This window comes from Centruroides sculpturatus, unplaced genomic scaffold (genome assembly GCF_000671375.1).
Source record: "Centruroides sculpturatus isolate CEXI.00-Female unplaced genomic scaffold, Cexi_2.0 scaffold111, whole genome shotgun sequence".
In the NCBI taxonomy this organism is placed as follows: domain Eukaryota; kingdom Metazoa; phylum Arthropoda; class Arachnida; order Scorpiones; family Buthidae; genus Centruroides; species Centruroides sculpturatus.
In genome coordinates, this window is record NW_019384655.1 from 760,940 (window position 1) to 788,172 (window position 27,233).

General features: G+C 33.6%; 1 protein-coding gene across 1 annotated transcript; it reads right to left on the bottom strand.

Moving 5' to 3' along the window:
• Positions 1-3,804: 3,804 nt before the first annotated feature.
• LOC111626414 (glycolipid transfer protein-like) lies at positions 3,805-27,233 on the bottom strand. Its single transcript, XM_023369780.1, has 5 exons — positions 27,055-27,233; positions 26,810-26,865; positions 5,847-5,971; positions 5,616-5,766; positions 3,805-4,783 (listed from the first exon to the last, which is right to left on the bottom strand). The coding sequence occupies exons 1-5, from the start codon at positions 27,152-27,154 to the stop codon at positions 4,598-4,600; spliced, it is 618 nt and encodes a 205-aa protein (XP_023225548.1). The 5' UTR covers positions 27,155-27,233; the 3' UTR covers positions 3,805-4,597.

Below are 27,233 nucleotides of genomic sequence, written 5' to 3' on the forward strand. Positions count from 1 at the left end.
TCTCCATATGAAAATTCTATTATTGTAAATTTTTTGTAAATAAAAATATTTGTGTTTTATCAATTCATATTTAATAATTTTTGCAAAATAAATATTTCTTGATAAGTATTACTGAGTTTTTAATAAATTATTTTTTATATTTATTTAAATACTCAAATTGTAGTTATTAGTGTGTTAATTTGGACACAATTTTTATCTAAAAAAAATTTAAATAAAATTTAGAATTTGTTGTATCTGAATAGTCAAATGGTTAAGATATGGACAAAACTTAGCTACTTTGCTTTAGTTAGGTCTTCCAGAGCAGAGACAAAGGCCTGCCACTGTGGAAATCTGAGTTTAGGTTAAGTTGGATCCTCCTTAGAATGTTTATGGGTGGTCTAGCATGGATATGCCAGGCCTTGATCCTCACTTCCTAACTGTGCTATTTTTGGCATGGCTAAACCTCTGGGTTTATTAAAAAAAGGTATCTATGATATGTAGCACATCAAGATTGCCTCCATAACAGGTCCTGAGGGCTGGAAAATTTAAAATTTTTAAGTTTTACAAACTTTTTGATATTGATCATAGTAATTTCTGTATAGCATTAATGCTTTGAAACTTGATTTGTGGGGAAAATAGCAATGCTACACAAGTGGCCAAATGAATAAAACCACTGAACACTGGTAGTTGGTCTCAGGTTTATAGATGATCAATGGGATGGGTATATGGAGTTTTCTGGGTTTTCTTCATGTATCTAACACTTAAATATGGTCCAGTTTCCCATGAGAAGTCCCCAAGGGAGGCATGGCAGATTGCATATGTTGTGTTGCCTTATTCCAAACAAATCTTGAAACTTATTTTCAAGGTCATTCAAATATGCTATACATTAAATTTTCCAGTTTTAAGGTTATAGTGAATGATGAAATTAGTCTAAATCTTGCTTCAAATCAATTTTATTGCTTAAATTTCTCCAAGAAAATGCTATGAAACAATAACTCAACTTTATGTTTAAAGCAGTGCAGAGCAGCTTGACTTCTGTATACCATGCAGAGAAGTTTCTTTAATATAAAAAAACAAAACAATTGCATCCAAATTTAATTATTAAGTGCACAAAATGCTGTCCAATATTAGTATACAACTGAGCCTAGGAGGCAATTGAATCATAATTGTTTTGAATGATGTCTGAAGTAACTTTACAAATTCTGCTGCTTTTTACTCTGCAAATTTGCAATGTTGGTTGTAGGTGTTGAGTAAATTTATCTTTTAAGCTTTTCCAAAGGAAATTGAAGTTGTATTTGGTGAGAGTGGTGGCCATCCCATAGATCCTCCTCAACCAATCAAGTGATCCAGAAAACTCTGAAATGAATGCTGAGATTAGTCTGTATCTTTCAAATCAATTGATTTTAAGCAAGATTTGGACTAATTTCAGCATTTCCACAACTTTGCAATTGGAAAATTCGATATATCTATCTTGGTAAATATATTTGAATAAGATTATCAGCACAAAACCTTTCTCACTAATTTCTAGCCTTATTAACAGGAGTACAAACGTTTTTGGCCTTCTTAATAGGCCTTCCTCGGGTACACTGTGGAGCGTCGAGGAAGGCCTATTAAGAAGGCCGAAAACGTTTGTACTCCTGTTAATAAGGCTAGAAATTAGTGAGAAAGGTTTTGTGCTGATAATCTTAGAAGTAGTTCTAGCTACATATGCATAGTAGTATATTTGAATACCTTGAAAATGTGTTTCAAGTTGAATCAAATGCCACCAACAAATTTCTCATTCACAATTTACTAATGACAAGTGTTACTTTTACGTAAATCCCATAAATCCTGTTGAATACTGTTAAAAGAAAAGCTGCATACAGTAAATTCAAACAATACTGTAGAATTTTTTACAGATAAAAATTGAATTTGTAAGAATTATTGTATAGAAAATTTTAAATTGTGCAATAAACACTTCACTAATTCTATAACAGACTTTAAGAAATAAGGCAACATAACACATGGATCTTCTACCAAGGAAAATTCCTCTCAGGAGGACTTCTAATGGAAGGAAAATCCGAGAAACTTCATATGCCTAATTCTTTGACGAGGTGCAGTCGTATGTACAACTAAGGTCCATTTCAAATTTATATGGACACAAAAAATTAGTGAAACCCAAATTTGCTGCATTAAGTTACAAATGTTTTATTAAGAATAACATGGATTTACATGTTTCCACACTGCAAAATAAGAATTTTTATCAAACATTAACATTTTGTCACTGCAAATAATATTATTGAAATTTTTGTACAAAAAAACTGTTACATATTTATCCGGATAGGCACTCATTTCATGACTTCAATAGAATATTTAGTTTCAAGCATTGAAATATGCAAATTAGCTTACATATCTAATTGTAATACAAATTCTTTATGTTGTTCAAAGTTCTAAAATGGGTACAACAAAGAATTTATCTGATTATGAAAAAGGGCAGATTGATGCCTATAAATCACAAGGCAAGTCAATAAGAGAAATTGCAGCATATATAAATCATCCAAAATCAACTGTTGGTGATTATTTATCAAAAACACATGGCAAGGATGTACCAAAATTCAAGACAGGTCCAAAACCCAAGCTTACTCCTCAAGATTGTAGACAAATCATTAAGGTTTGCTCCACAAAACAAACATCAGTAAGAAAAATAAAACAAGAATTAGACTTGCCTTGTAGCAGCACAACAATGTGGAGAGTTTTAAATAAATCTCCAATGTTAAAATTCAGAAAAAAGCTGTAATGCCACCACTTTCATTAAAGCACAAAAGTGACAGATGTGATTGGGCACAAAAACACATGACATGGTCCAAAGAATGGATTGAAGTTTTGTTCAGTAATGAAAAAAAAATTTAACTTAGATGTTGAAGTATTATTGGCATGATTTAAGAACCGAAAAACAAATATTTTCAAAATACCAAATGGGTGGGGATCAATAATGGTGTGGGGTGCATTTGGATTCAATGGAACCACAAATTTATCATTTATAACTCAGAATGAATTCAGAGAAGTATCAAGGTATGCTTGAAGAAGATCATTTATTGGAAGCTGGACCAAATTGGATCTTTCAACAAGACAATTCCCCTGTGCATGCCTCTAAATCAACAAAAATGTGGTTTAAACATAAAAATATTAATCTGATGACCTGGCCTGCTAGAAGTCCTGACTTGAATCCAATGGAAAATCTTTGGGGGATGATGGTTCATACAGTTTATACCAATGGAAAGCAGTTTTCCACAATTCATGATTTGAAGGCAGCAATTTCAGATGCTTGGGATGAACTTAAGATTGAATTCCTTCAGAATCTAATTGAAACAATGCCTAATCGAGTATTTAATTAATATAATTAAGTTAAATGGTAGTTACATTGGCCATTAAATTGTAAGAAAACTTTGCAATTTGAAACCTGTCCAGATAAATATGTAACAGTTTTTTTATACAAAATCTTCAAAAATAATATTTTCAGTGACAAAATGTTAATGTTTAATTAAAATTCTTATTTTGCAGTGTGGAAACATGTAAATCCATGTTATTTTTAATAAAACATTTGTCACTTAATGCAGCAAATTTGGGTTTCACTTTAATTTTTTTGTGTCTGTATAAATTTGAAATGCACCTTAGTGTTTAGCGGTTTTATCTACTCACCTACTAATTCAGGAAATTTGTTTATAAATAATGAAAATAAAAGATTTGCTCTATCCATTCATTTCATTGCTATAAAATAAATTTTTACATTGGAATAGCAAAATTTATACATAAAATTGCTGAAAATTGCACATATCTCAGTGATAATTAGTCTTCTAATTTTGTAGAAACATTTTACATTTTGATAAAATATTATATAAAATTCAGACTAAAAATAAATTTTTTATTTTTATACATATATTAATATATAAATACATTTATAGAATATATTCAAAATAAAATAAAATTAATTATACAGTCATGAATATTTAAATGATTTAAAATGCAGTGATGATAAAATTCACAACACACACAACCTTTAAGCAAATATCTTCCAGATCTTGGAATCTGGATGAAATGGTTCCCTCACAACATTTGGTAGTTCTCCAGTTTCAGTGCACTAGAAGCCAAAGCAGCAGTTTGCTTACATAAATTAGATCAGTGGCACAAGAAATGTTACGTCTAGTTATAGTTGTTTTTGGAGGAACATAGTGATGTGAAGCTGCTTTTTTCATTTTAATTCTCTGAACATAGTTGTATATGATATTAGATATGATATATTTAATTAAAGTGAGATCATCAGAAATTCATTTAGTGTTATTTTATTAATTTGAACTTAAATATGTGAAATTAAATTTTTTACAACATATACATAATCGAATAATTACAAACCATGTTTCATTTCCACCTATCTAAAATTACAAACATTTTTATTATACATTTGACATTTAAAATTTCAATAAATAATATTGAAATAATGAAATTACATCGAAAAAGCATAACATTCATAAATTAAAAGTTTGACAACAATAATTAATAACTGTTATAAAATCATTGGTATGAAAATACTGTATGAAGCATTTTGATGAGTGAAGAGGCACTTGTGAAAATTTTACAATATTTATACAACTTTTGTAGAATTCAAATTATTTTCATCATACATAGCAACTATAATTTCTAAGTTAGAATTAAGTGAATTCAGAAATTCCTCTATGTCATTCATAATGATTTCTTCGTTAAAATTTTCCATACCTGTACCCAGTAACTTAATTAGATCCTTCCTAAAAGGAGCCACTTTTATGCATAGCTAAAAATGTAAAAATTAAGTTTTTAATTAAAATAATAGCAATAATAATTGTTATTATTACAAATATTTAATTATATTTAAAGAAAAAATATAATGGAAATGAGAATTGCCACTGCAATCCATACATCCACAAATAGCTGAGTAAATAAAACTTTAAACACTGATAGTGGGTTCACACTCCACTAATGGGCTAAACATGTAGAGTTTTTGGGATTTTTTGTGTTTATACACGAGAACAAAATTCAGAAAACTCCACATTGGTGAGGTGCAACCCTGAGACTAACTACCAATGTTCAGTGGTTTTATCCACTCAGTAACGGATGGGCCAAATACTCACATTCTTAATAATCTCTTACATCAACTTTTTAGATACAGTACAAATTTGTTTTTTTCCATTATCCACGTAGGATACAAACTACAGAATAGTCTGCTAATGAAGATTAAGAGTACTAAAATCCAAATATCCATCATTACAAATGTTAAAAATTTATATCCAAGACCTCTTATGAGTTGTTCAAGTATTACAACAACAGGAATTTGCCCTTTGTAATCTCCCCATCATCATCAGTCATCAAAAATCAAGGTACCCCTCCCACTAATTATCTTATCAACTCAGAAGTTAAAGCCATTTGCAAAAACACAGAAATTGTTTTTAGGTAATTTTACATCAGAGGAGAAAAATAGAAGAGTGCAATCTTGTGTCAAAGATTCATCCACCCTCCTCCCATTATTAGCAACTGTCAGATAAAAAAGAATGCCTCCTCTCCCCAAAACTGTTAACATAATATTTGAATGATCCCCTACTCATAATAATGGATTATAATAAACTCACCGCAAATAGCTGTTGGACAAACCATCCATGATATGGCTTTAATTTTAATTCGTACGCTTTCTTAAAATATGGGGTTAGATCTTCTGTATTTTTTTTCTCTTGATAATCTTCAACAAAACATGTTAAGAACACTTGTATATATTCAAGGGCTCTAATTCAATAAAATATTTTAATTGCAAAGTATTGTAAAATTAAAATTTCACTACCATAAAAGACTAATTATTTTTATACCTTTTCAACCATAAAAGTGCATCTATCCCTATTTTTTCCTCTTCTTCTAAATTGATTTCAGATTCAACAATATTATTTACATATTTAAATTTCTCCTTGTCCATATTGTAAATTTTGAGCAATTTCTAAATTAAAATGAAAATAGAATTATAATAATTTAAATTTTATTAAAAGAAACAGATATATATATTACATAATTTATGTAACTACAAAAAACAATGAAAATAAGCAATACTACACGAACAGCTGGATCACAGATCTGTGAACTGGATGTTTAATCTGACTACTTTAAGGCTAATCAATCAATATGCAATTTGGCTAGAGGTAGATGGTTAAACTGCTGATATCTCCTGTTAAACTTAATAATTAGAAGTAAACTAATTTAATTAAGAATTTTTTATCCAGAATATTCTAAATATCCCTCATCATCCTAAGCCCAAAGAGGGGGCCAGATGGCTGAGCGGTCAAGGTGGCATCCTATCGCTCTGTGAGACCAGGAATTGAATCTGGATGGGTTGAAAAATCCTCAGGAATTTTTCCAGGGGATTTGACTAGATATGTTGGCCCCATCCCTCACCACCTGGCCACTCCATTGTGGGCCTGGCCGAACCCATAACGGGCTTGATAAAAAGAGGCCCTCTTAGTGCTCACAGGGCAAAAAGAGTAAAGAAAAAAAAACCCAAAGTGGGACAATTGGATAGTGCAGGCATGGCCAACATACAGCCCATGTAATGGATCTATGTGGCCCGGAATTAATCTTTCAATATTAGCTACTCAAGTCAGAATAGATTGGTGAAAAGTTCTAATGCAAATTAAAAAAAAATAATAATAATAATAAACAACTCGCTGTCCGGTTAGAGTTAACCCTCCATTACAGATCTCTTAAGTACAGTACAGTGTAGAATGTTGATAAAGCATGATAATGTGAAAAATATATCTGTAATCTCTATCTACAATTTAGTCTCTACAGGGGTGACACTACAATGAGATCTCGCACCACCTCAAAATCTTCCTAGGGCAGTCTCTGGTTTGGCCCGTGAAAAAAGTTTTCTTTCCAATTCAGCCTGGGGGCAAAAACTGTTGGCCACCCCTGGGATAGTGGCTGAACCCTCAATGGGCTTAGAAAAAAGATCATCTTAGTGCTCACAGGATAGAAAGATTATATAAAAAATAATTACTTTGATGGAAGAGATTGGCTCTTATATGTTAATGATGCATACATCTAATACATAAACAAAATATGGACCACAATGGGGGTGATGAGGGATGGGACCCAACTACCCCCGAAAAATTTCTTGGGTTTCTCATCTGGATTCGATCCCAAGTTCTACAGAGCAATAGGTTGATGCTTTAACCAATTAATTGTATACTGTCATATACAAGACTTGAACCTACAACATGCACAAGCATTCCATTTACTTTCCTGGCTCTTATTATATATACCTGCTCACCAGTGGCCAAGCAGTTCCATTCCTTAAACACTGGGTTTTCAGTCATGGATTTGCACCTTGCCTGGATGGGCTGGCCATGTGGAGTTTTCTGGGTTTTCTCAATGTCTGTAACACCTGAGTAGGGTCCAGTTATCCTTAAAAAGACCTCCTGGAAGGCATTTCCTTAGGCAGATCGCTCAAGTGTTGCATTGCCATAACTTAATCAAACAAAGAAACTTATGTATATATAACAAGGGAAAGTATTAAAATTGTGTCAAATTTGACCCTCCTAGTTTTTTTACAAATCTCTGTTTTGAGACCCACCAAACCCAAAAATGTTCCGTGTGTGTGTGTGTTGGAGTCTATTTTGTTTAAAATTTCAGGATGGGGTGAAGATTAAGAAATTTGGCATGGTAGCTTGTGTATAACAGGCATTGATGCTATTAAATTTTAGTGATGAAAGGTCAAGAGGGAGGGAGAGATAGAGGGTGGTCACGTGTCATATCTTGTGTGGGATCTCGCACCACCTCAAAATCTTAATGAAGATTTTACTTGTTAGCATTTACAGAAAAACTCATCTCTATATTAAATAAATCTCAATATTAAATCCTTTATTTTGGGTTCCCTAAGTGTGCGCTGCGGCACCTTGGGTTCCGTAAAGAGTAAACGGGCACTGCAAGGGCTTTGAAGCAAATGGAACTTTCTAGATTGTTCCCATAGCTTGTAGAACTTTCTAGATCTCTAGAAGACTTATATAGCATACTATCAGACATTGTTGAAGTTTCGCAAAAGTTCTAAGTAGGTGGTGTGGCTAGTATAAATACAGTACACCACTTCAGCGAACCAATTCAGTTCCTAAATAACAATCAAAGAGTAAACATCTGAGAAGAAAAGTAAACAGTTTTAAGATGCCTGCTACCAGAGGAGCATCTGCTTTATTTCAGTGTGTTGCTTTATATTTTCGTATAGTCATAGGAAAATGGAAAGATTTCTATTAAATAAGCAAGTCGACAGTTTAAGTCAGAGTGATCAAGCATCAACAAGTGGTGGGGTAGCGTAAATACAATGATAACTATTTGAATTTTGGCTTTACTTCAGTAGAAGTAAACAATGAAGAGAGACTGCAATGTGTGCTCTGTTTAAAAGTTCTAGCACCCAAGTGTATGCTTCCAAATAAGCTAAAGCGACATCTCAAGACCAATCACTCTAACATGGTTGAAAAATCTCACGAATTCTTTAGTAGGAAGTTGCAAGATTTACAAAAGGAAAAAAGTGTATTTACTAAACAAGACTCAGTACCAAGCAATGCACTACTAGTATCTTTTAAGGTTGCATACAGAATGGCAAAGTGCAAAAAACCTCACACCATTGTGGAAGAGCTTATACTGACTGCTCTTAACATGGTTAATATTATGCTGGGAGAATTGGCGGAAAAATTAATTTCAAAGGTACCTTTGTCAAACAACACTATTAATCGAAGAATCCATCATATAGCTCTAGATCTATGACCAATTAATAAAGAAAATAAAAGGCAGAGAATTTGGTCTGCAACTTGATGACGCTACTAACAGTAACAAAGATGCACACACTATTTGTTATGTACGCTTCCTGGAATATTATTGAAGACTTCCTGTTCTGCAAAGCATCATTGGAAGAACAAAGGCTCAAGACTTATTTGAGATGCTTGACAAGTTTATAACTGAAAATGATTTGGATTGGGAAATGTGAATCGATATATGTACTGATGGAGCTCTATCAATGTCTGGTTGCTATGGAGGATTGCAGGTGCTTATTCTCAGCAAAGCACCACATGCTATGTGGACCCATTCCATCATTCATAGGGAAGCACTTGCATCAAAGTCAATGAGCCCTCAATTGAATTTGGTATTAAAATGTGTTGTAGACATAGTAAACTACATAAAAACTAGGCCACTAAAAGCCAAATTTTTCAAAAAGTTATGCATGGACACGGGAGCTGAACACATACTACTGAAGTTCAGATGGCTTTCACACGGCAACGTCTTAGCTCATGCATTCCAACTACATCAAGAAATTCACACTTTTTTACAAGAGGAAGGTCATGAAAACTCCAGGTACTTTGCTGAACCAGACTTTTTGCTGAAACTAGCATATTTGTGCAATATATTTGACAAGCTGAATGCCTTCAATCTGTCTCTGCAAGGCAATAACATGCACATTTTGAAACTTTTGGAGAAGGTTGCAACATTTAGGAAAAAGTTGCAGTTGTGGATAAGGAAAATCAATGAGGATGGCAGTCAACATTGTTTCCCTGAATTGCACAAATACGTGACCTGTAATAAAGTCATCGTTTCACAAGACTTGCTGTCCCTTTTCAAGGAACACCTCTCAAAGCTCAGTGACTGGTTTTCAAAATACTTGGAGGAAGACAATGTTGAGAAATTTGCATGGATCTGGCTTTGCAATTATGCAAAGCCAGATTTTCAGCTCTAGCTGTAATAAAAGCAAACAAGTAAAACGGCAAAGCCATATTTGGGACAAGACTATGTCTTGGAGACTCACTACTAAGCGGAATCACTTTGACGTTCAAGCGGGTCTCATTCTCATTCTCCAATTTTCTTTGGTATGGCTGGTTTTGAGCACGATAGTTCAGACTTTGCTGGCCATGTCCACGAGGTTGTCCATGATGCATTTTCGGTGAAATTAACCTATCTATGTCGAAATTTCTTTCCATTGAGTGTTGGCCTGGGTTGAATTTTTGTCGATACCTAATGAAAATTTCCCGTTTTTGAAAAAATAATTGTGGCTATTGTATTGTCTGAAATTATTTTTTTATTTTGCACAAACAATATACAGTTTAACCCGATTATAATGTCATCAGATGTAACAACAACCCTAGTATAACATCTTTAGCGGCGTGGCTAAAATCTGTACTTGGCACGTCCTACCTTGTCCGTGAACTCCACGTCTTTTGTTCTGCTGGTAAAAATTGAGAAATGACCCAGGCAAATAATTTACTTAATTTGGATCGGCTATGAGAAATTTACAATAGAGTCGAGATATAATACAAATCCAAGATCGGCATGGCTGTTGACTCAAAAGGTTAATTAACGTGAAGCAAAAAGATGTCTCTCCTACCTTGTCCATGTGTTCTGCATCTTTTGTTCTGTCAGTAAAAATTAACTGAGAAACTGATCATTTTTTTACTTAATTTGTATCAGCTATGTGATATTTACATTAGTGTTGCAATATTTTATAAATACAACATCAGCATGGCTGTCGAATTGAAAGGTTAACTAAATGAAGTAAAAAGATGTCTCTCCTCATTAGAGTTTAGGAGCAAAGTGAGTTCAAAGGGCAAAGGTCATGCGGTGGTGTCCTCTGCCCTACACACAAAATTTTTATTGGTCCCTTGATTTTACTATACTAGATAATTTAAAAAAACCCACTTGTAATGACATAAAACCATTTTAACGTCATATTTAAAGAACTCCCAAATTTACAAAATTAGATTACAAATTTTATTTGTATTTATGTGTTCATTACTAAGGTCAGAGTTCACTTCTTAGAATGACTGTGGGTGGTACTCTTCCCTACCTGACTTTGCAAGGTGAGATGGCTGTTTTGCCTGTTTGTAGAAGAGGGTCGCCATTTTGTATTTTATTTTGACTCGATTCTTGGTCTCCTGACTACTTACAAGTCTGGATTTTTTTGTGCGCAAATGATTTGGGCACCTAATACTCTGTGCCAAATATCAACTCTCAACATGTACTCCTTCATACCTCTATGCTGGTAAGAAAATTGGGCAGTATGATTTTATAAACAAGACATAGTCTTGTCAATAACACTCAAAAATCGATATGGAGCAAGAAATGAGAGTGGCAGTGTCAAACCTTATTCCGCAGTGTCAAAATGCGTGTGGCAGTGCCACACGCATTTTGAAAAAATGTGTGGCAATCAGCAAGCTCACCCATCACATTAACTTACTTGTTGTTGAAAGTTTTCACCATTTATTTCATATTTTAGTTTGATGGTTCTTGTGATTCAATTTTAATAAATGTGAGCTTCACATTGTGAGGCTTATCTTAAGAGTTGTTTTCATTTTTGTGCCTGATTTATGTCATTGTACACATATTTTAACAAGGTGCCAAGACAAAATACTAAACTTGTAAGTGTGCTGCAGACTGATAAAGTTTGAGAACCATTGCTTTATATATTTTTAATTATTATAAAATAGCAAAGTTTTTCTAATAAAATCTTGTAATAGATGATGCCACTATAATTTTATTTATTTATTATGATTAATAATTAAAAAGTAATTTTTAAAATAAAATCTCATTACAGCTGGGAAAGTTATGCAACTTGTTGCTAGATTTTCTTTAACCAACCATTTGTTGTTGATATTGATTTCAATCTGTTTGAAATGTGAGGGAGGTTTTGAAAGGAAGTGTGTCCTATTATGACCTACATTTACATAGGTGTATAAGCTTAAATCCACTGTTTTTTAGTCAGAAAAACACACTTTTTTTTTTTAGAAAGCAAAAACAAATTTATTCAAAGTACTTTCCCTCACTAGTGACACATTTGTTCCATCTCTCGGGCAATGTGTGGATACCATGCCAAAAAAATTTCTTCTCTTTCGAGGCAAACCACTCATCAAGCCATTTTCGGACGTCTTCGTAAGAATCGAAGTGCCGCTCAGCAAGCGCGTGGCCCATCAATGAAAAGAGGTGATAGTCGGAAGGGGCCAGGTCTGGTGAATAAGCGGGATGGGGTAGCACCTCCCAGTTGAGTGTCTCCAAGTAGTTTCGGACCAATGTTGACACATGCGATGGTGCATTGTCGTGGAGGAAAATCAGCTTGTCGTGTCTTTGCTGATAATCCGGCCTTTTTTCACGCAGAGCACAGTGCAATTTGATCAGTTGTTGGTGGTAGCGGTGAGCATTGACAGTTTCACCAGGTTTCAACAGCTCATAGTAGACAATACCCTGCTGATCCCACCAAACGCACAGCATTGTCTTCCGTCCAAAGCGATTTGGTCTTGGGAAAGATGTTGATGGTTTGCCTGGATCAACCCACGATTTCTTGCGTTTAGGATTCTCAAAATATATCCATTTCTCATCGCCAGTTACAATCCGATGCAGAAACGACTTTCTTTTTTGTCTGGCGAGCAAGATTTCGCATGTGTTTTGGCGTCGCTCCATCTGCCTATCGTTCAATTCATGCGGCACCCATTTTCCGATCTTCTGAATCTTTCCCATGGCACGTAGACGCATGGAAATGGCTGGTTGAGTAACACCCAATTGCTCGGCAAGCATTTTTTGCGATTGGGTATCGTTCTCATCCAAAAGTGCCTGCAGTTGATGGTCCTCAACCTTCTTGGGCCGATTTTCACGCTTCTTGTCGCTCAGGTAAAAATTTCCATCTTTGAACTGACGAAACCAATCTCTGCATGTGGTTTCCGATAAAGCTCTGTCTCCATAAGCCTCCACAAGCATTCGATGTTCTTCGGCAGCCGATTTCTTCAAATTAAAGCAGAAAAGCAAAGCTTGCGGCATATGCTTTTTTTTCTGGCACAAAAGTAGACATGATTACAAGAAAAAAAATATATGTTGTTGTATGAAATATCTGATGATGTGCACTGATTAATGTTGACAGATGTCAAAATCATCAAAAAAACAATATGGCGTCGTCATGGTAACTTAATACGCTCGCTTACGCCATCTATTAGCAAACATCAGATTTAAGCTTATACACCTGGTAGTTGTTAGTAACAATATATAATATATAAAAAGTCTCCTGTGATGCACCTACCCGTTTACAGATCGCCCATGTGTTGTGTTGCATTGTCCAATCAAACAAATATATACAGATTGTCATGGAGTAACTAAAAGTATTACTTCTTTGTAGATGTTATTTTGTTATATTTATTATTGATGAGTTTATTTTGGGGGATGTTCATAGAATTAATGTTTCTTAGAAGTTTTCAAAAGTTTACTTTAGAGTGGATTGTTTTTAATGGAGGCATGCATTAATTAATGCTTAACTTTCCCAAATTAAAATTTTGATGGCATGGCATATCCAAAATTTTAAATGTTACTGGGAAAGTTAAGCAACTAGTTGCTGGATTTTTTACTAATATAAACCGATTGAGTAAAATTAATTACGAATTCATTGTTTTGGTTGACGATGGAAGAAGAAGAGCCTGCTGAATTTCTTCATGAGCGATAGCAAACAGTTTGCAACCGCCAATTATCATGCAAGCACTTCCTGACATGTAACCGTAACACAAGTTGCTTCTTTGCAAATAAACTGAAAATATAAGCGACTAAGGCCTGGAATAGATATTACTTTTCTGCATTCTTGTTTTATGCATCTGTTGTTAATAAAGACAATAACAATGGATAGAAAATAATTGTTGGTGTATTAATAATAATTGAGTCAAATTCATTTTTTAGCAATCAAATTAAAAATTTCTTAAATTTAATAATTTTCCATTTGACATCCATCTACATAAACACTGTATGAACTGTACACAGAATGTATATAATTTAAAATATCGACATCTATAATTGAAACTGTTGACAATTGCATAAAATTCAATGATCTGGTGAGTAGTTGGTATCTATTGTTAAATGAAGGTTTATGGTCTGGGGTCTGGTGAATTAGCATTTTGTTTAATTGAACTATCATATTTTCTAAAAAATTTTGAATTCTCTAACAATTTGAAAGTCAAAGGCCAGATGGTCAAGTCGCTTAGAAGTCAGTCTATTTGTCTGGAGGACCCGAAATATAATGAGGGCAACACCAGAAATTTTTCATGGGCTGTCTGGTTCCTTCATCATATAATCTTTGGATGGTGGATTTGGCCAGACCATTGTTGGTCTGGCCAAATCCACAAAGGGTATAGGAAAAAAGATCTCTTAGTGCTTTTAAAGGCCACAGGAGAGTTTAAAATTGATTTTTAATGAGAACATTAAATGAGAACTTTAAACAATTTATAAAATTCATAAGCAAGCTTTCTTCTGCTTATAACATTATTTTAATATAGATTATGAAAACTCACCAGTAGTCTAGTGGATAAAACCACTAAACACTGGTAGTTGATTGTGGGTTCATGTCTCATCAACAGACTGGCCATGTAAAGTTTTCCAAATTTTATGTCTCTAACACCTAAGTAGGAGCCACTCCTCCTATGGGACATCCGCTCTTGGAAGATCTACCAAACTATAGTTTATGAATTAATAAAAACTATATATTAATAATTTTTGAATATCCAGATAAATATTTTTGCCAATTATTTATAAACTTATTAAATAAATCTCCATTAAAAACAATCCAACCTAAAGTAAACTTTTGAAAACTTTTAAGAAACATTAATTCTATGAAAATCCCCCAAAATAAACTCATCAATAATAAATATCACAAAATAAAATCTTTAAAAGAAGTAATACTTTTAGTTACTCCATGTCAATCTGTACATATTTGTTTGATTGGACAAGGCAATGCAACATTTATGCAATCTGTAAATGGGTAGGTGCATCACAGGAGACTTTTTATATATTATATATTGTTACTAACAACTAAATATAGGTCATAATAGGACACACTTCCTTTCAAAACCTCCCTCACATTTCAAACAGATTGAAATCAATATCAACAACAAATGGTTGGTTAAAGAAAATCTAGCAACGAGTTGCATAACTTTCCCAGCTGTAATGATATTTTATTTTAAAAATTACTTTTTAATTATTAATCATAATAAATAAATAAAATTATAGTGGCATCATCTATTACAAGATTTTATTAGAAAAACTTTGCTATTTTATAATAATTAAAAATATATAAAGCAATGGTTCTCAAACTTTATCAGTCTGCAGCACACTTACAAGTTTAGTATTTTGTCTTGGCACCTTGTTAAAATATGTGTACAATGACATAAATCAGGCACAAAAATGAAAACAACTCTTAAGATAAGCCTCACAATGTGAAGCTCACATTTATTAAAATTGAATCACAAGAACCATCAAACTAAAATATGAAATAAATGGTGAAAACTTTCAACAACAAGTAAGTTAATGTGATGGGTGAGCTTGCTGATTGCCACACATTTTTTCAAAATGCGTGTGGCACTGCCACACGCATTTTGACACTGCGGAATAAGGTTTGACACTGCCACTCTCATTTCTTGCTCCATATCGATTTTTGAGTGTTATTGACAAGACTATGTCTTGTTTATAAAATCATACTGCCCAATTTTCTTACCAGCATAGAGGTATGAAGGAGTACATGTTGAGAGTTGATATTTGGCACAGAGTATTAGGTGCCCAAATCATTTGCGCACAAAAAAATCCAGACTTGTAAGTAGTCAGGAGACCAAGAATCGAGTCAAAATAAAATACAAAATGGCGACCCTCTTCTACAAACAGGCAAAACAGCCATCTCACCTTGCAAAGTCAGGTAGGGAAGAGTACCACCCACAGTCATTCTAAGAAGTGAACTCTGACCTTAGTAATGAACACATAAATACAAATAAAATTTGTAATCTAATTTTGTAAATTTGGGAGTGCTTCAAATATGACGTTAAAATGGTTTTATGTCATTACAAGTGGGTTTTTTTAAATTATCTAGTATAGTAAAATCAAGGGACCAATAAAAATTTTGTGTGTAGGGCAGAGGACACCACTGCATGACCTTTGCCCTTTGAACTCACTTTGCTCCTAAACTCTAATGAGGAGAGACATCTTTTTACTTCATTTAGTTAACCTTTCAATTCGACAGCCATGCTGATGTTGTATTTATAAAATATCGCAACACTAATGTAAATATCACATAGCTGATACAAATTAAGTAAAAAAATGATCAGTTTCTCAGTTAATTTTTACTGACAGAACAAAAGATGCAGAACACATGGACAAGGTAGGAGAGACATCTTTTTGCTTCACGTTAATTAACCTTTTGAGTCAACAGCCATGCCGATCTTGGATTTGTATTATATCTCGACTCTATTGTAAATTTCTCATAGCCGATCCAAATTAAGTAAATTATTTGCCTGGGTCATTTCTCAATTTTTACCAGCAGAACAAAAGACGTGGAGTTCACGGACAAGGTAGGACGTGCCAAGTACAGATTTTAGCCACGCCGCTAAAGATGTTATACTAGGGTTGTTGTTACATCTGATGACATTATAATCGGGTTAAACTGTATATTGTTTGTGCAAAATAAAAAAATAATTTCAGACAATACAATAGCCACAATTATTTTTTCAAAAACGGGAAATTTTCATTAGGTATCGACAAAAATTCAACCCAGGCCAACACTCAATGGAAAGAAATTTCGACATAGATAGGTTAATTTCACCGAAAATGCATCATGGACAACCTCGTGGACATGGCCAGCAAAGTCTGAACTATCGTGCTCAAAACCAGCCATACCAAAGAAAATTGGAGAATGAGAATGAGACCCGCTTGAACGTCAAAGTGATTCCGCTTAGTAGTGAGTCTCCAAGACATAGTCTTGTCCCAAATATGGCTTTGCCGTTTTACTTGTTTGCTTTTATTACAGCTAGAGCTGAAAATCTGGCTTTGCATAATTGCAAAGCCAGATCCATGCAAATTTCTCAACATTGTCTTCCTCCAAGTATTTTGAAAACCAGTCACTGAGCTTTGAGAGGTGTTCCTTGAAAAGGGACAGCAAGTCTTGTGAAACGATGACTTTATTACAGGTCACGTATTTGTGCAATTCAGGGAAACAATGTTGACTGCCATCCTCATTGATTTTCCTTATCCACAACTGCAACTTTTTCCTAAATGCTGCAACCTTCTCCAAAAGTTTCAAAATGTGCATGTTATTGCCTTGCAGAGACAGATTGAAGGCATTCAGCTTGTCAAATATATTGCACAAATATGCTAGTTTCAGCAAAAAGTCTGGTTCAGCAAAGTACCTGGAGTTTTCATGACCTTCCTCTTGTAAAAAAGTGTGAATTTCTTGATGTAGTTGGAATGCATGAGCTAAGACGTTGCCGTGTGAAAGCCATCATGAACTTCAGTAGTATGTGTTCAGCTCCCGTGTCCATGCATAACTTTTTGAAAAATTTGGCTTTTAGTGGCCTAGTTTTTATGTAGTTTACTATGTCTACAACACATTTTAATACCAAATTCAATTGAGGGCTCATTGACTTTGATGCAAGTGCTTCCCTATGAATGATGGAATGGGTCCACATAGCATGTGGTGCTTTGCTGAGAATAAGCACCTGCAATCCTCCATAGCAACCAGACATTGATAGAGCTCCATCAGTACATATATCGATTCACATTTCCCAATCCAAATCATTTTCAGTTATAAACTTGTCAAGCATCTCAAATAAGTCTTGAGCCTTTGTTCTTCCAATGATGCTTTGCAGAACAGGAAGTCTTCAATAATATTCCAGGAAGCGTACATAACAAATAGTGTGTGCATCTTTGTTACTGTTAGTAGCGTCATCAAGTTGCAGACCAAATTCTCTGCCTTTTATTTTCTTTATTAATTGGTCATAGATCTAGAGCTATATGATGGATTCTTCGATTAATAGTATTGTTTGACAAAGGTACCTTTGAAATTAATTTTTCCGCCAATTCTCCCAGCATAATATTAACCATGTTAAGAGCAGTCAGTATAAGCTCTTCCACAATGGTGTGAGGTTTTTTGCACTTTGCCATTCTGTATGCAACCTTAAAAGATACTAGTAGTGCATTGCTTGGTACTGAGTCTTGTTTAGTAAATACACTTTTTTCCTTTTGTAAATCTTGCAACTTCCTACTAAAGAATTCGTGAGATTTTTCAACCATGTTAGAGTGATTGGTCTTGAGATGTCGCTTTAGCTTATTTGGAAGCATACACTTGGGTGCTAGAACTTTTAAACAGAGCACACATTGCAGTCTCTCTTCATTGTTTACTTCTACTGAAGTAAAGCCAAAATTCAAATAGTTATCATTGTATTTACGCTACCCCACCACTTGTTGATGCTTGATCACTCTGACTTAAACTGTCGACTTGCTTATTTAATAGAAATCTTTCCATTTTCCTATGACTATACGAAAATATAAAGCAACACACTGAAATAAAGCAGATGCTCCTCTGGTAGCAGGCATCTTAAAACTGTTTACTTTTCTTCTCAGATGTTTACTCTTTGATTGTTATTTAGGAACTGAATTGGTTCGCTGAAGTGGTGTACTGTATTTATACTAGCCACACCACCTACTTAGAACTTTTGCGAAACTTCAACAATGTCTGATAGTATGCTATATAAGTCTTCTAGAGATCTAGAAAGTTCTACAAGCTATGGGAACAATCTAGAAAGTTCCATTTGCTTCAAAGCCCTTGCAGTGCCCGTTTACTCTTTACGGAACCCAAGGTGCCGCAGCGCACACTTAGGGAACCCAATATAAAGGATTTAATATTGAGATTTATTTAATATAGAGATGAGTTTTTCTGTAAATGCTAACAAGTAAAATCTTCATTAAGATTTTGAGGTGGTGCGAGATCCCACACAAGATATGACACGTGACCACCCTCTATCTCTCCCTCCCTCTTGACCTTTCATCACTAAAATTTAATAGCATCAATGCCTGTTATACACAAGCTACCATGCCAAATTTCTTAATCTTCACCCCATCCTGAAATTTTAAACAAAATAGACTCCAACACACACACACACGGAACATTTTTGGGTTTGGTGGGTCTCAAAACAGATATTTGTAAAAAAACTAGGAGGGTCAAATTTGACACAATTTTAATACTTTCCCTTGTTATATATACATAAGTTTCTTTGTTTGATTAAGTTATGGCAATGCAACACTTGAGCGATCTGCCTAAGGAAATGCCTTCCAGGAGGTCTTTTTAAGGATAACTGGACCCTACTCAGGTGTTACAGACATTGAGAAAACCCAGAAAACTCCACATGGCCAGCCCATCCAGGCAAGGTGCAAATCCATGACTGAAAACCCAGTGTTTAAGGAATGGAACTGCTTGGCCACTGGTGAGCAGGTATATATAATAAGAGCCAGGAAAGTAAATGGAATGCTTGTGCATGTTGTAGGTTCAAGTCTTGTATATGACAGTATACAATTAATTGGTTAAAGCATCAACCTATTGCTCTGTAGAACTTGGGATCGAATCCAGATGAGAAACCCAAGAAATTTTTCGGGGGTAGTTGGGTCCCATCCCTCATCACCCCCATTGTGGTCCATATTTTGTTTATGTATTAGATGTATGCATCATTAACATATAAGAGCCAATCTCTTCCATCAAAGTAATTATTTTTTATATAATCTTTCTATCCTGTGAGCACTAAGATGATCTTTTTTCTAAGCCCATTGAGGGTTCAGCCACTATCCCAGGGGTGGCCAACAGTTTTTGCCCCCAGGCTGAATTGGAAAGAAAACTTTTTTCACGGGCCAAACCAGAGACTGCCCTAGGAAGATTTTGAGGTGGTGCGAGATCTCATTGTAGTGTCACCCCTGTAGAGACTAAATTGTAGATAGAGATTACAGATATATTTTTCACATTATCATGCTTTATCAACATTCTACACTGTACTGTACTTAAGAGATCTGTAATGGAGGGTTAACTCTAACCGGACAGCGAGTTGTTTATTATTATTATTATTTTTTTTTAATTTGCATTAGAACTTTTCACCAATCTATTCTGACTTGAGTAGCTAATATTGAAAGATTAATTCCGGGCCACATAGATCCATTACATGGGCTGTATGTTGGCATGCCTGCACTATCCAATTGTCCCACTTTGGGTTTTTTTTTCTTTACTCTTTTTGCCCTGTGAGCACTAAGAGGGCCTCTTTTTATCAAGCCCGTTATGGGTTCGGCCAGGCCCACAATGGAGTGGCCAGGTGGTGAGGGATGGGGCCAACATATCTAGTCAAATCCCCTGGAAAAATTCCTGAGGATTTTTCAACCCATCCAGATTCAATTCCTGGTCTCACAGAGCGATAGGATGCCACCTTGACCGCTCAGCCATCTGGCCCCCTCTTTGGGCTTAGGATGATGAGGGATATTTAGAATATTCTGGATAAAAAATTCTTAATTAAATTAGTTTACTTCTAATTATTAAGTTTAACAGGAGATATCAGCAGTTTAACCATCTACCTCTAGCCAAATTGCATATTGATTGATTAGCCTTAAAGTAGTCAGATTAAACATCCAGTTCACAGATCTGTGATCCAGCTGTTCGTGTAGTATTGCTTATTTTCATTGTTTTTTGTAGTTACATAAATTATGTAATATATATATCTGTTTCTTTTAATAAAATTTAAATTATTATAATTCTATTTTCANGATTTTCACGCTTCTTGTCGCTCAGGTAAAAATTTCCATCTTTGAACTGACGAAACCAATCTCTGCATGTGGTTTCCGATAAAGCTCTGTCTCCATAAGCTTCCACAAGCATTCGATGTGCTTCGGCAGCCGATTTCTTCAAATTAAAGCAGAAAAGCAAAGCTTGCTGCATATGCTCTTTTTCTGGCACAAAAGTAGACATGATTACAAAAAAAAAAAATATATGTTGTTGTATGAAATATCTGATGATGTGCACTGATTAATATTGACAGACATCAAAATCATCAAAAAAACAATATGGCGTCGTCATGGTAACTTAATACGCTCGCTTACGCCATCTATTAGCAAACATCAGATTTAAGCTTATACACCTGGTAGTTGTTAGTAACAATATATAATATATAAAAAGTCTCCTGTGATGCACCTACCCGTTTACAGATCGCCCATGTGTTGTGTTGCATTGTCCAATCAAACAAATATATACAGATTGTCATGGAGTAACTAAAAGTATTACTTCTTTGTAGATGTTATTTTGTTATATTTATTATTGATGAGTTTATTTTGGGGGATGTTCATAGAATTAATGTTTCTTAGAAGTTTTCAAAAGTTTACTTTAGAGTGGATTGTTTTTAATGGAGGCATGCATTAATTAATGCTTAACTTTCCCAAATTAAAATTTTGATGGCATGGCATATCCAAAATTTTAAATGTTACTGGGAAAGTTAAGCAACTAGTTGCTGGATTTTTTACTAATATAAACCGATTGAGTAAAATTAATTACGAATTCATTTTTTTGGTTGACGATGGAAGAAGAAGAGCCTGCTGAATTTCTTCATGAGCGATAGCAAACAGTTTGCAACCGCCAATTATCATGCAAGCACTTCCTGACATGTAACCGTAACACAAGTTGCTTCTTTGCAAATAAACTGAAAATATAAGCGACTAAGGCCTGGAATAGATATTACTTTTCTGCATTCTTGTTTTATGCATCTGTTGTTAATAAAGACAATAACAATGGATAGAAAATAATTGTTGGTGTATTAATAATAATTGAGTCAAATTCATTTTTTAGCAATCAAATTAAAAATTTCTTAAATTTAATAATTTTCCATTTGACATCCATCTACATAAACACTGTATGAACTGTACACAGAATGTATATAATTTAAAATATCGACATCTATAATTGAAACTGTTGACAATTGCATAAAATTCAATGATCTGGTGAGTAGTTGGTATCTATTGTTAAATGAAGGTTTATGGTCTGGGGTCTGGTGAATTAGCATTTTGTTTAATTGAACTATCATATTTTCTAAAAAATTTTGAATTCTCTAACAATTTGAAAGTCAAAGGCCAGATGGTCAAGTCGCTTAGAAGTCAGTCTATTTGTCTGGAGGACCCGAAATATAATGAGGGCAACACCAGAAATTTTTCATGGGCTGTCTGGTTCCTTCATCATATAATCTTTGGATGGTGGATTTGGCCAGACCATTGTTGGTCTGGCCAAATCCACAAAGGGTATAGGAAAAAAGATCTCTTAGTGCTTTTAAAGGCCACAGGAGAGTTTAAAATTGATTTTTAATGAGAACATTAAATGAGAACTTTAAACAATTTATAAAATTCATAAGCAAGCTTTCTTCTGCTTATAACATTATTTTAATATAGATTATGAAAACTCACCAGTAGTCTAGTGGATAAAACCACTAAACACTGGTAGTTGATTGTGGGTTCATGTCTCATCAACAGACTGGCCATGTAAAGTTTTCCAAATTTTTCTTTATGTCTCTAACACCTAAGTAGGAGCCACTCCTCCTATGGGACATCCGCTCTTGGAAGATCTACCAAACTATAGTTTATGAATTAATAAAAACTATATATTAATAATTTTTGAATATCCAGATAAATATTTTTGCCAATTATTTATAAACTTATTAAATAAATCTCCATTAAAAACAATCCAACCTAAAGTAAACTTTTGAAAACTTTTAAGAAACATTAATTCTATGAAAATCCCCCAAAATAAACTCATCAATAATAAATATCACAAAATAAAATCTTTAAAAGAAGTAATACTTTTAGTTACTCCATGTCAATCTGTACATATTTGTTTGATTGGACAAGGCAATGCAACATTTATGCAATCTGTAAATGGGTAGGTGCATCACAGGAGACTTTTTATATATTATATATTGTTACTAACAACTAAATATAGGTCATAATAGGACACACTTCCTTTCAAAACCTCCCTCACATTTCAAACAGATTGAAATCAATATAAACAACAAATGGTTGGTTAAAGAAAATCTAGCAACGAGTTGCATAACTTTCCCAGCTGTAATGATATTTTATTTTAAAAATTATTTATTTATTATGATTAACAATTATAAAGTAAAATTATATGTGGTGCCATCTATTATGAGATTTTNGTTATATATTAATGCAAACACTCATTTATAGTATTGTAAGCATTTTTAGTAATGATTACCATAGATATATGACTGAATATTTACAGTATCAGTACATTCACATTTAATTTAAATTGAAACAGTTTCAATTTTCTTCAAAAGTTTCAAATGAAATTCAATTTTAATTTTAGGTTTTTGTCTCTTATTTGTGCAGAAATATGATATTCAAAAATTTGTTAAATTACAATAACTTTAAATTATACATCGTGTTTTGTAAATTCTCAATCATCGGTAAGTTTTAATAGTTTTGACCAAATATTTACTTTATTCAGTCCAGCAGAACTTTACTGGAAATATAATCATAAATTATATGTACTTTACTTTATAGACTTTAAACAGGCATTTGACTCAATCAACATAGAAAAGTTATTGGAGATTCTGAGACAAAAACCTATAGATAACACTATTCTGTGCTTTCTGGCAAATCATTTAAACAACACTAACAGAATAGTAAAATACAATAGTCTTGCCACAGACAAGATAACAATGAAGAGAGGGGTAACACAAGGCTGCCTGCTCTCACCCCTCAATATATAACTTGAAGAAATAGCAAATAAGGCACTGATTGATTTGAATAGTACTAGTGAGGTTGAGGCCAAACTTTTAAATGCGAAAACGTGTACGTCAGACATTCAGCACTGCTTTCCTATAAGCCTAGAAGTTTGGCAATGATGTTTGGGACGTCGAGCATGATTCCACTGACTATCCAAACACCATTGTCAAACTTCTGCTTATAGGAAAGTGGCGCTGAATGTCCAACGTAAATGTTTTCACATTTAAAACTTCAGCCTCAACCTAGCTAAAGAAAAGAAAATTAATTATAAAATGAATATTAAAAATATATAAAGAATTTAATATTGAGGGTAGAGATGAGTTTAATAAAGATCTGTAAATGCTAACAAGTAAAATATTCATTAAGACCAACCCCACGCAAGATATGACACGTGACCACCCTCTATCTCCCCCTCCCTCTTGACCTTTCATCACTAAAATTTAATAACATCAATGCCTTTTATACACAAGCTACCGTGCCAAATTTCTTAATCTTCACCCCATCCTGAGATCTTAAACAAAATAGACTCCAACACACACAGTGGTGATATTCAGCGGGTTCGCACAGGTTCGGCCGAACCCGTTGTTAACATTTTCAAAGTTTTCCGAACCCGTTGTTAAACGCACGTAACTCAGTGATTTTGTTTCTTTTAAAAAATATATTAAAATATACGTATTATACTCTGTAACACTACTAAACTAGAGCCTTATACTCTGTTCGCCTAGTGCAACCTCCATCGAACGTTTGTATCTCGACTAAGACGAGGTTCAATCGCGATCGACTCGAGAGAGTTCTCGAAACTAGATCCAGTCATAAGAGAGATCCCACAATCCCACGCGCGCGAGAAAATACAAGATGGCTGCGGAACACGTGTCGGGCTATCAACAGCGAAATAAGAAAGATATTGTATTTCGAGAGACGATGACATCTGTCTATTATTATAATAATACCTAACGATAAAATAAATGATTTAGAAAAGTTTTTCTTGTTTAACTGCTTTCCCTATGACTTTTTCTGATTAAAAAAAGCCAATTTTTATGTTTATAAAATATTTTGAATGAAAAATATTAAAATATGTACAATATAAACCATTTTGAACACTCTTTTTTATTATTTATAAAAAAAAATATAGTTCTGGCATAAACAATGTTAAATTTTAACTGACTAATTTTGCGAACGCATCTTTTTTATTTATATGGATATCTTAAGGTCACTTTTTGCGCTAATGTTGCTAATGCACCATTTGAGCGAAAAAAAAATTGTTAAGGAAAAATTTTGTTAGCGAACCCTTTGTTAAATATTTCGAATATCAGCACTGAACACACATACACAGAACATTTTCGCTTTTTTTTTTTGACTTTTTTGAGTTCAGGGGGTCTCAAAACAGATTTGCAAAAAACTAGAAAGGTCAAATTTGACACAATTTCAATACTTTCCCTTGTTATGTATACATAACAGCCAGGAAAGTAAAAGGAATGTTTGTGCATTTTGTGAGTTCAAGTCTCGTATACGACAGAATACAATTAATTGGTTAAAGCATCAATCTATTGATCTGTAAGACCTGGGATCGAATCCAGATGAGAAATTTTTTGGGGGCAATTGGGTCCCATCCTTCATCACCCATTGTGACCTGGCTGAAACAATAATGGGTATGGAAAAAAAATCCCCCTCTTAATGCTCAAAGAATGGAAAGACTCAAAAATAAAATGTGAGAAAGGAAACAAAACTTAAAATATAAATAGAAAAAAAATGAACTATTTTAATTAGTTTTCAGTTTTGATTGTAAATATGTTTTCATTAATTTAAAATTTTATACTTTATCTATTTATTTTATATTAAAAATCTTTATTGTTTTGTCTGTATATATAATGTCTAACAAATGTATATATAATGCAATTTCAATAACTCTAAATTCAAACTTTGTTTTTTAATAGAAACCTCCAATTCTTAACAAATGACACAAGTAAACGGCTGGATGGACTAGATTATTACAATCTCATCTTACCATACTGGGACCTGATATGAAATGTGGGAAGTCAACAAACCCCAGTAATTTTTCATTTTTCCCAAATATGTCAGGTCAGGTCCATTCTTCCCATTTGTGGAGCTGGCAGAACCCAATGCCTATATAAAAAAAGGATCCCTTAATGCCCATATGAAAGTTCAATTATTTATTTATAAACTAGCTGCAAGGACCCGCTTCGCTGGGTTTTTATTTGTGGGAAAAAAGTAATGATAGTGAAGATTAAGATAATTACATTATAGCCAATCTTACCCGTTTTCACAGAATGCAAGAATTAGGTCCCCCGTTTCCAGACTAATTTGAGAATTTTTACGTCCAGTCAAACAAACTATTTTCAATTTGATCAATTTTCTGGAATGTTTACAATCGTTCTATAATTGAACCAATTCAAATTCAAATTCGAAAATTTTTAAAATCAAAATAGAAAATATTCCACTTTCAACCACTTTCAAGCCCATATCTCCCGCACCCTTATAGCTATCGAGACGCAACCACCATAGTGCATGAATGGAGACTTGGGGCTACTACCACATACAAACACCATTCATGTGCGATGTGTAGTTTTGGCTGAAAAGTGAAATATAGGGACACACACGTCCATTTATATATATATATATATATATTTATAATATATATATAGATTAATAAATAACTGAATTAGTTGATGTCTTCACAAAAAGTCTAAAAAGTTTATAATAATTTGGCAATCATCACTATATATATACACAGGATGAGTCAAAATTATGTGAACAATCTTAATTTTTAATTAAACATTATTAATGAAACATCTTAATTTTGTTTCGTTTTCTATTCTGATTGGTCACGACAGACCATTGTTATGGCCTCCCCAATCTCCGGTGTTCTGGCACTAAATTGTACTGTTGAATAATGGTTTAAGTGAATTAATTGTGCTGGTGGTCAGGTTGAGACTCTGTATAATGCAAACTTTGAGTAAATGCTCTCTCTCAAATAGTGTTCACATAATTTTGACTCACCTGTATATATATATATATATACAGGTGATATATATACTACAGGTGATATATACAGGTGATATATATACTACAGGTGATATATACAGGTGATATATATACTATATATATATAGTACATTTTTTTGATGATTACTCATAATTAAATTAGAGCAAAAATACTGATAAATACATTATACTTATTAAATTACCTCTATATTTCCGTGGATATCATTCTTGACAGGATAAAAAGCAGTTCCTAGTAATTCTAAAAGCAAAAAATTCGAACTTTCATTAGAAAAACTTTTGAATTGAAGTGAATTTTACTAATTTATATATAATGTACAGTACATTCATATACACTCAATTACCTAAAAGTAACAGCTACCGTAAAAAGTATTTTGTTAGGTGTTATATTATAAAATTGTTCACTTATGATTTAAAATAGTCCACTTACCTACAAATTTTTCTATGCCACGAGAAGCTTCTAGGAATAAAAATAAATCTATTTTTCCTTCGGCATTCACCTCCGGATAGCGATATTGGCCGAAAAACATAATCACAACAAACACACAATAAACACGAGTTCACTTACGAAAAAAAAGCGACATCTGCCTTTAAATACCTCAGAGCTAT

Excerpts from the sequence above, each read along its gene's own strand:
- LOC111626414 (XM_023369780.1), bottom strand. The coding sequence starts at position 27,154 with ATGTTTTTCGGCCAATATCGCTATCCGGAGGTGAATGCCGAAGGAAAA. Across the intron at positions 5,767-5,846 it reads GCACTTTTATGGTTGAAAAG|AGCCCTTGAATATATACAAG; the intron begins GTATAAAAATAA and ends TTATTGAATTAG. Across the intron at positions 4,784-5,615 it reads TTGTCCAACAGCTATTTGCG|CTATGCATAAAAGTGGCTCC; the intron begins GTGAGTTTATTA and ends TTACATTTTTAG.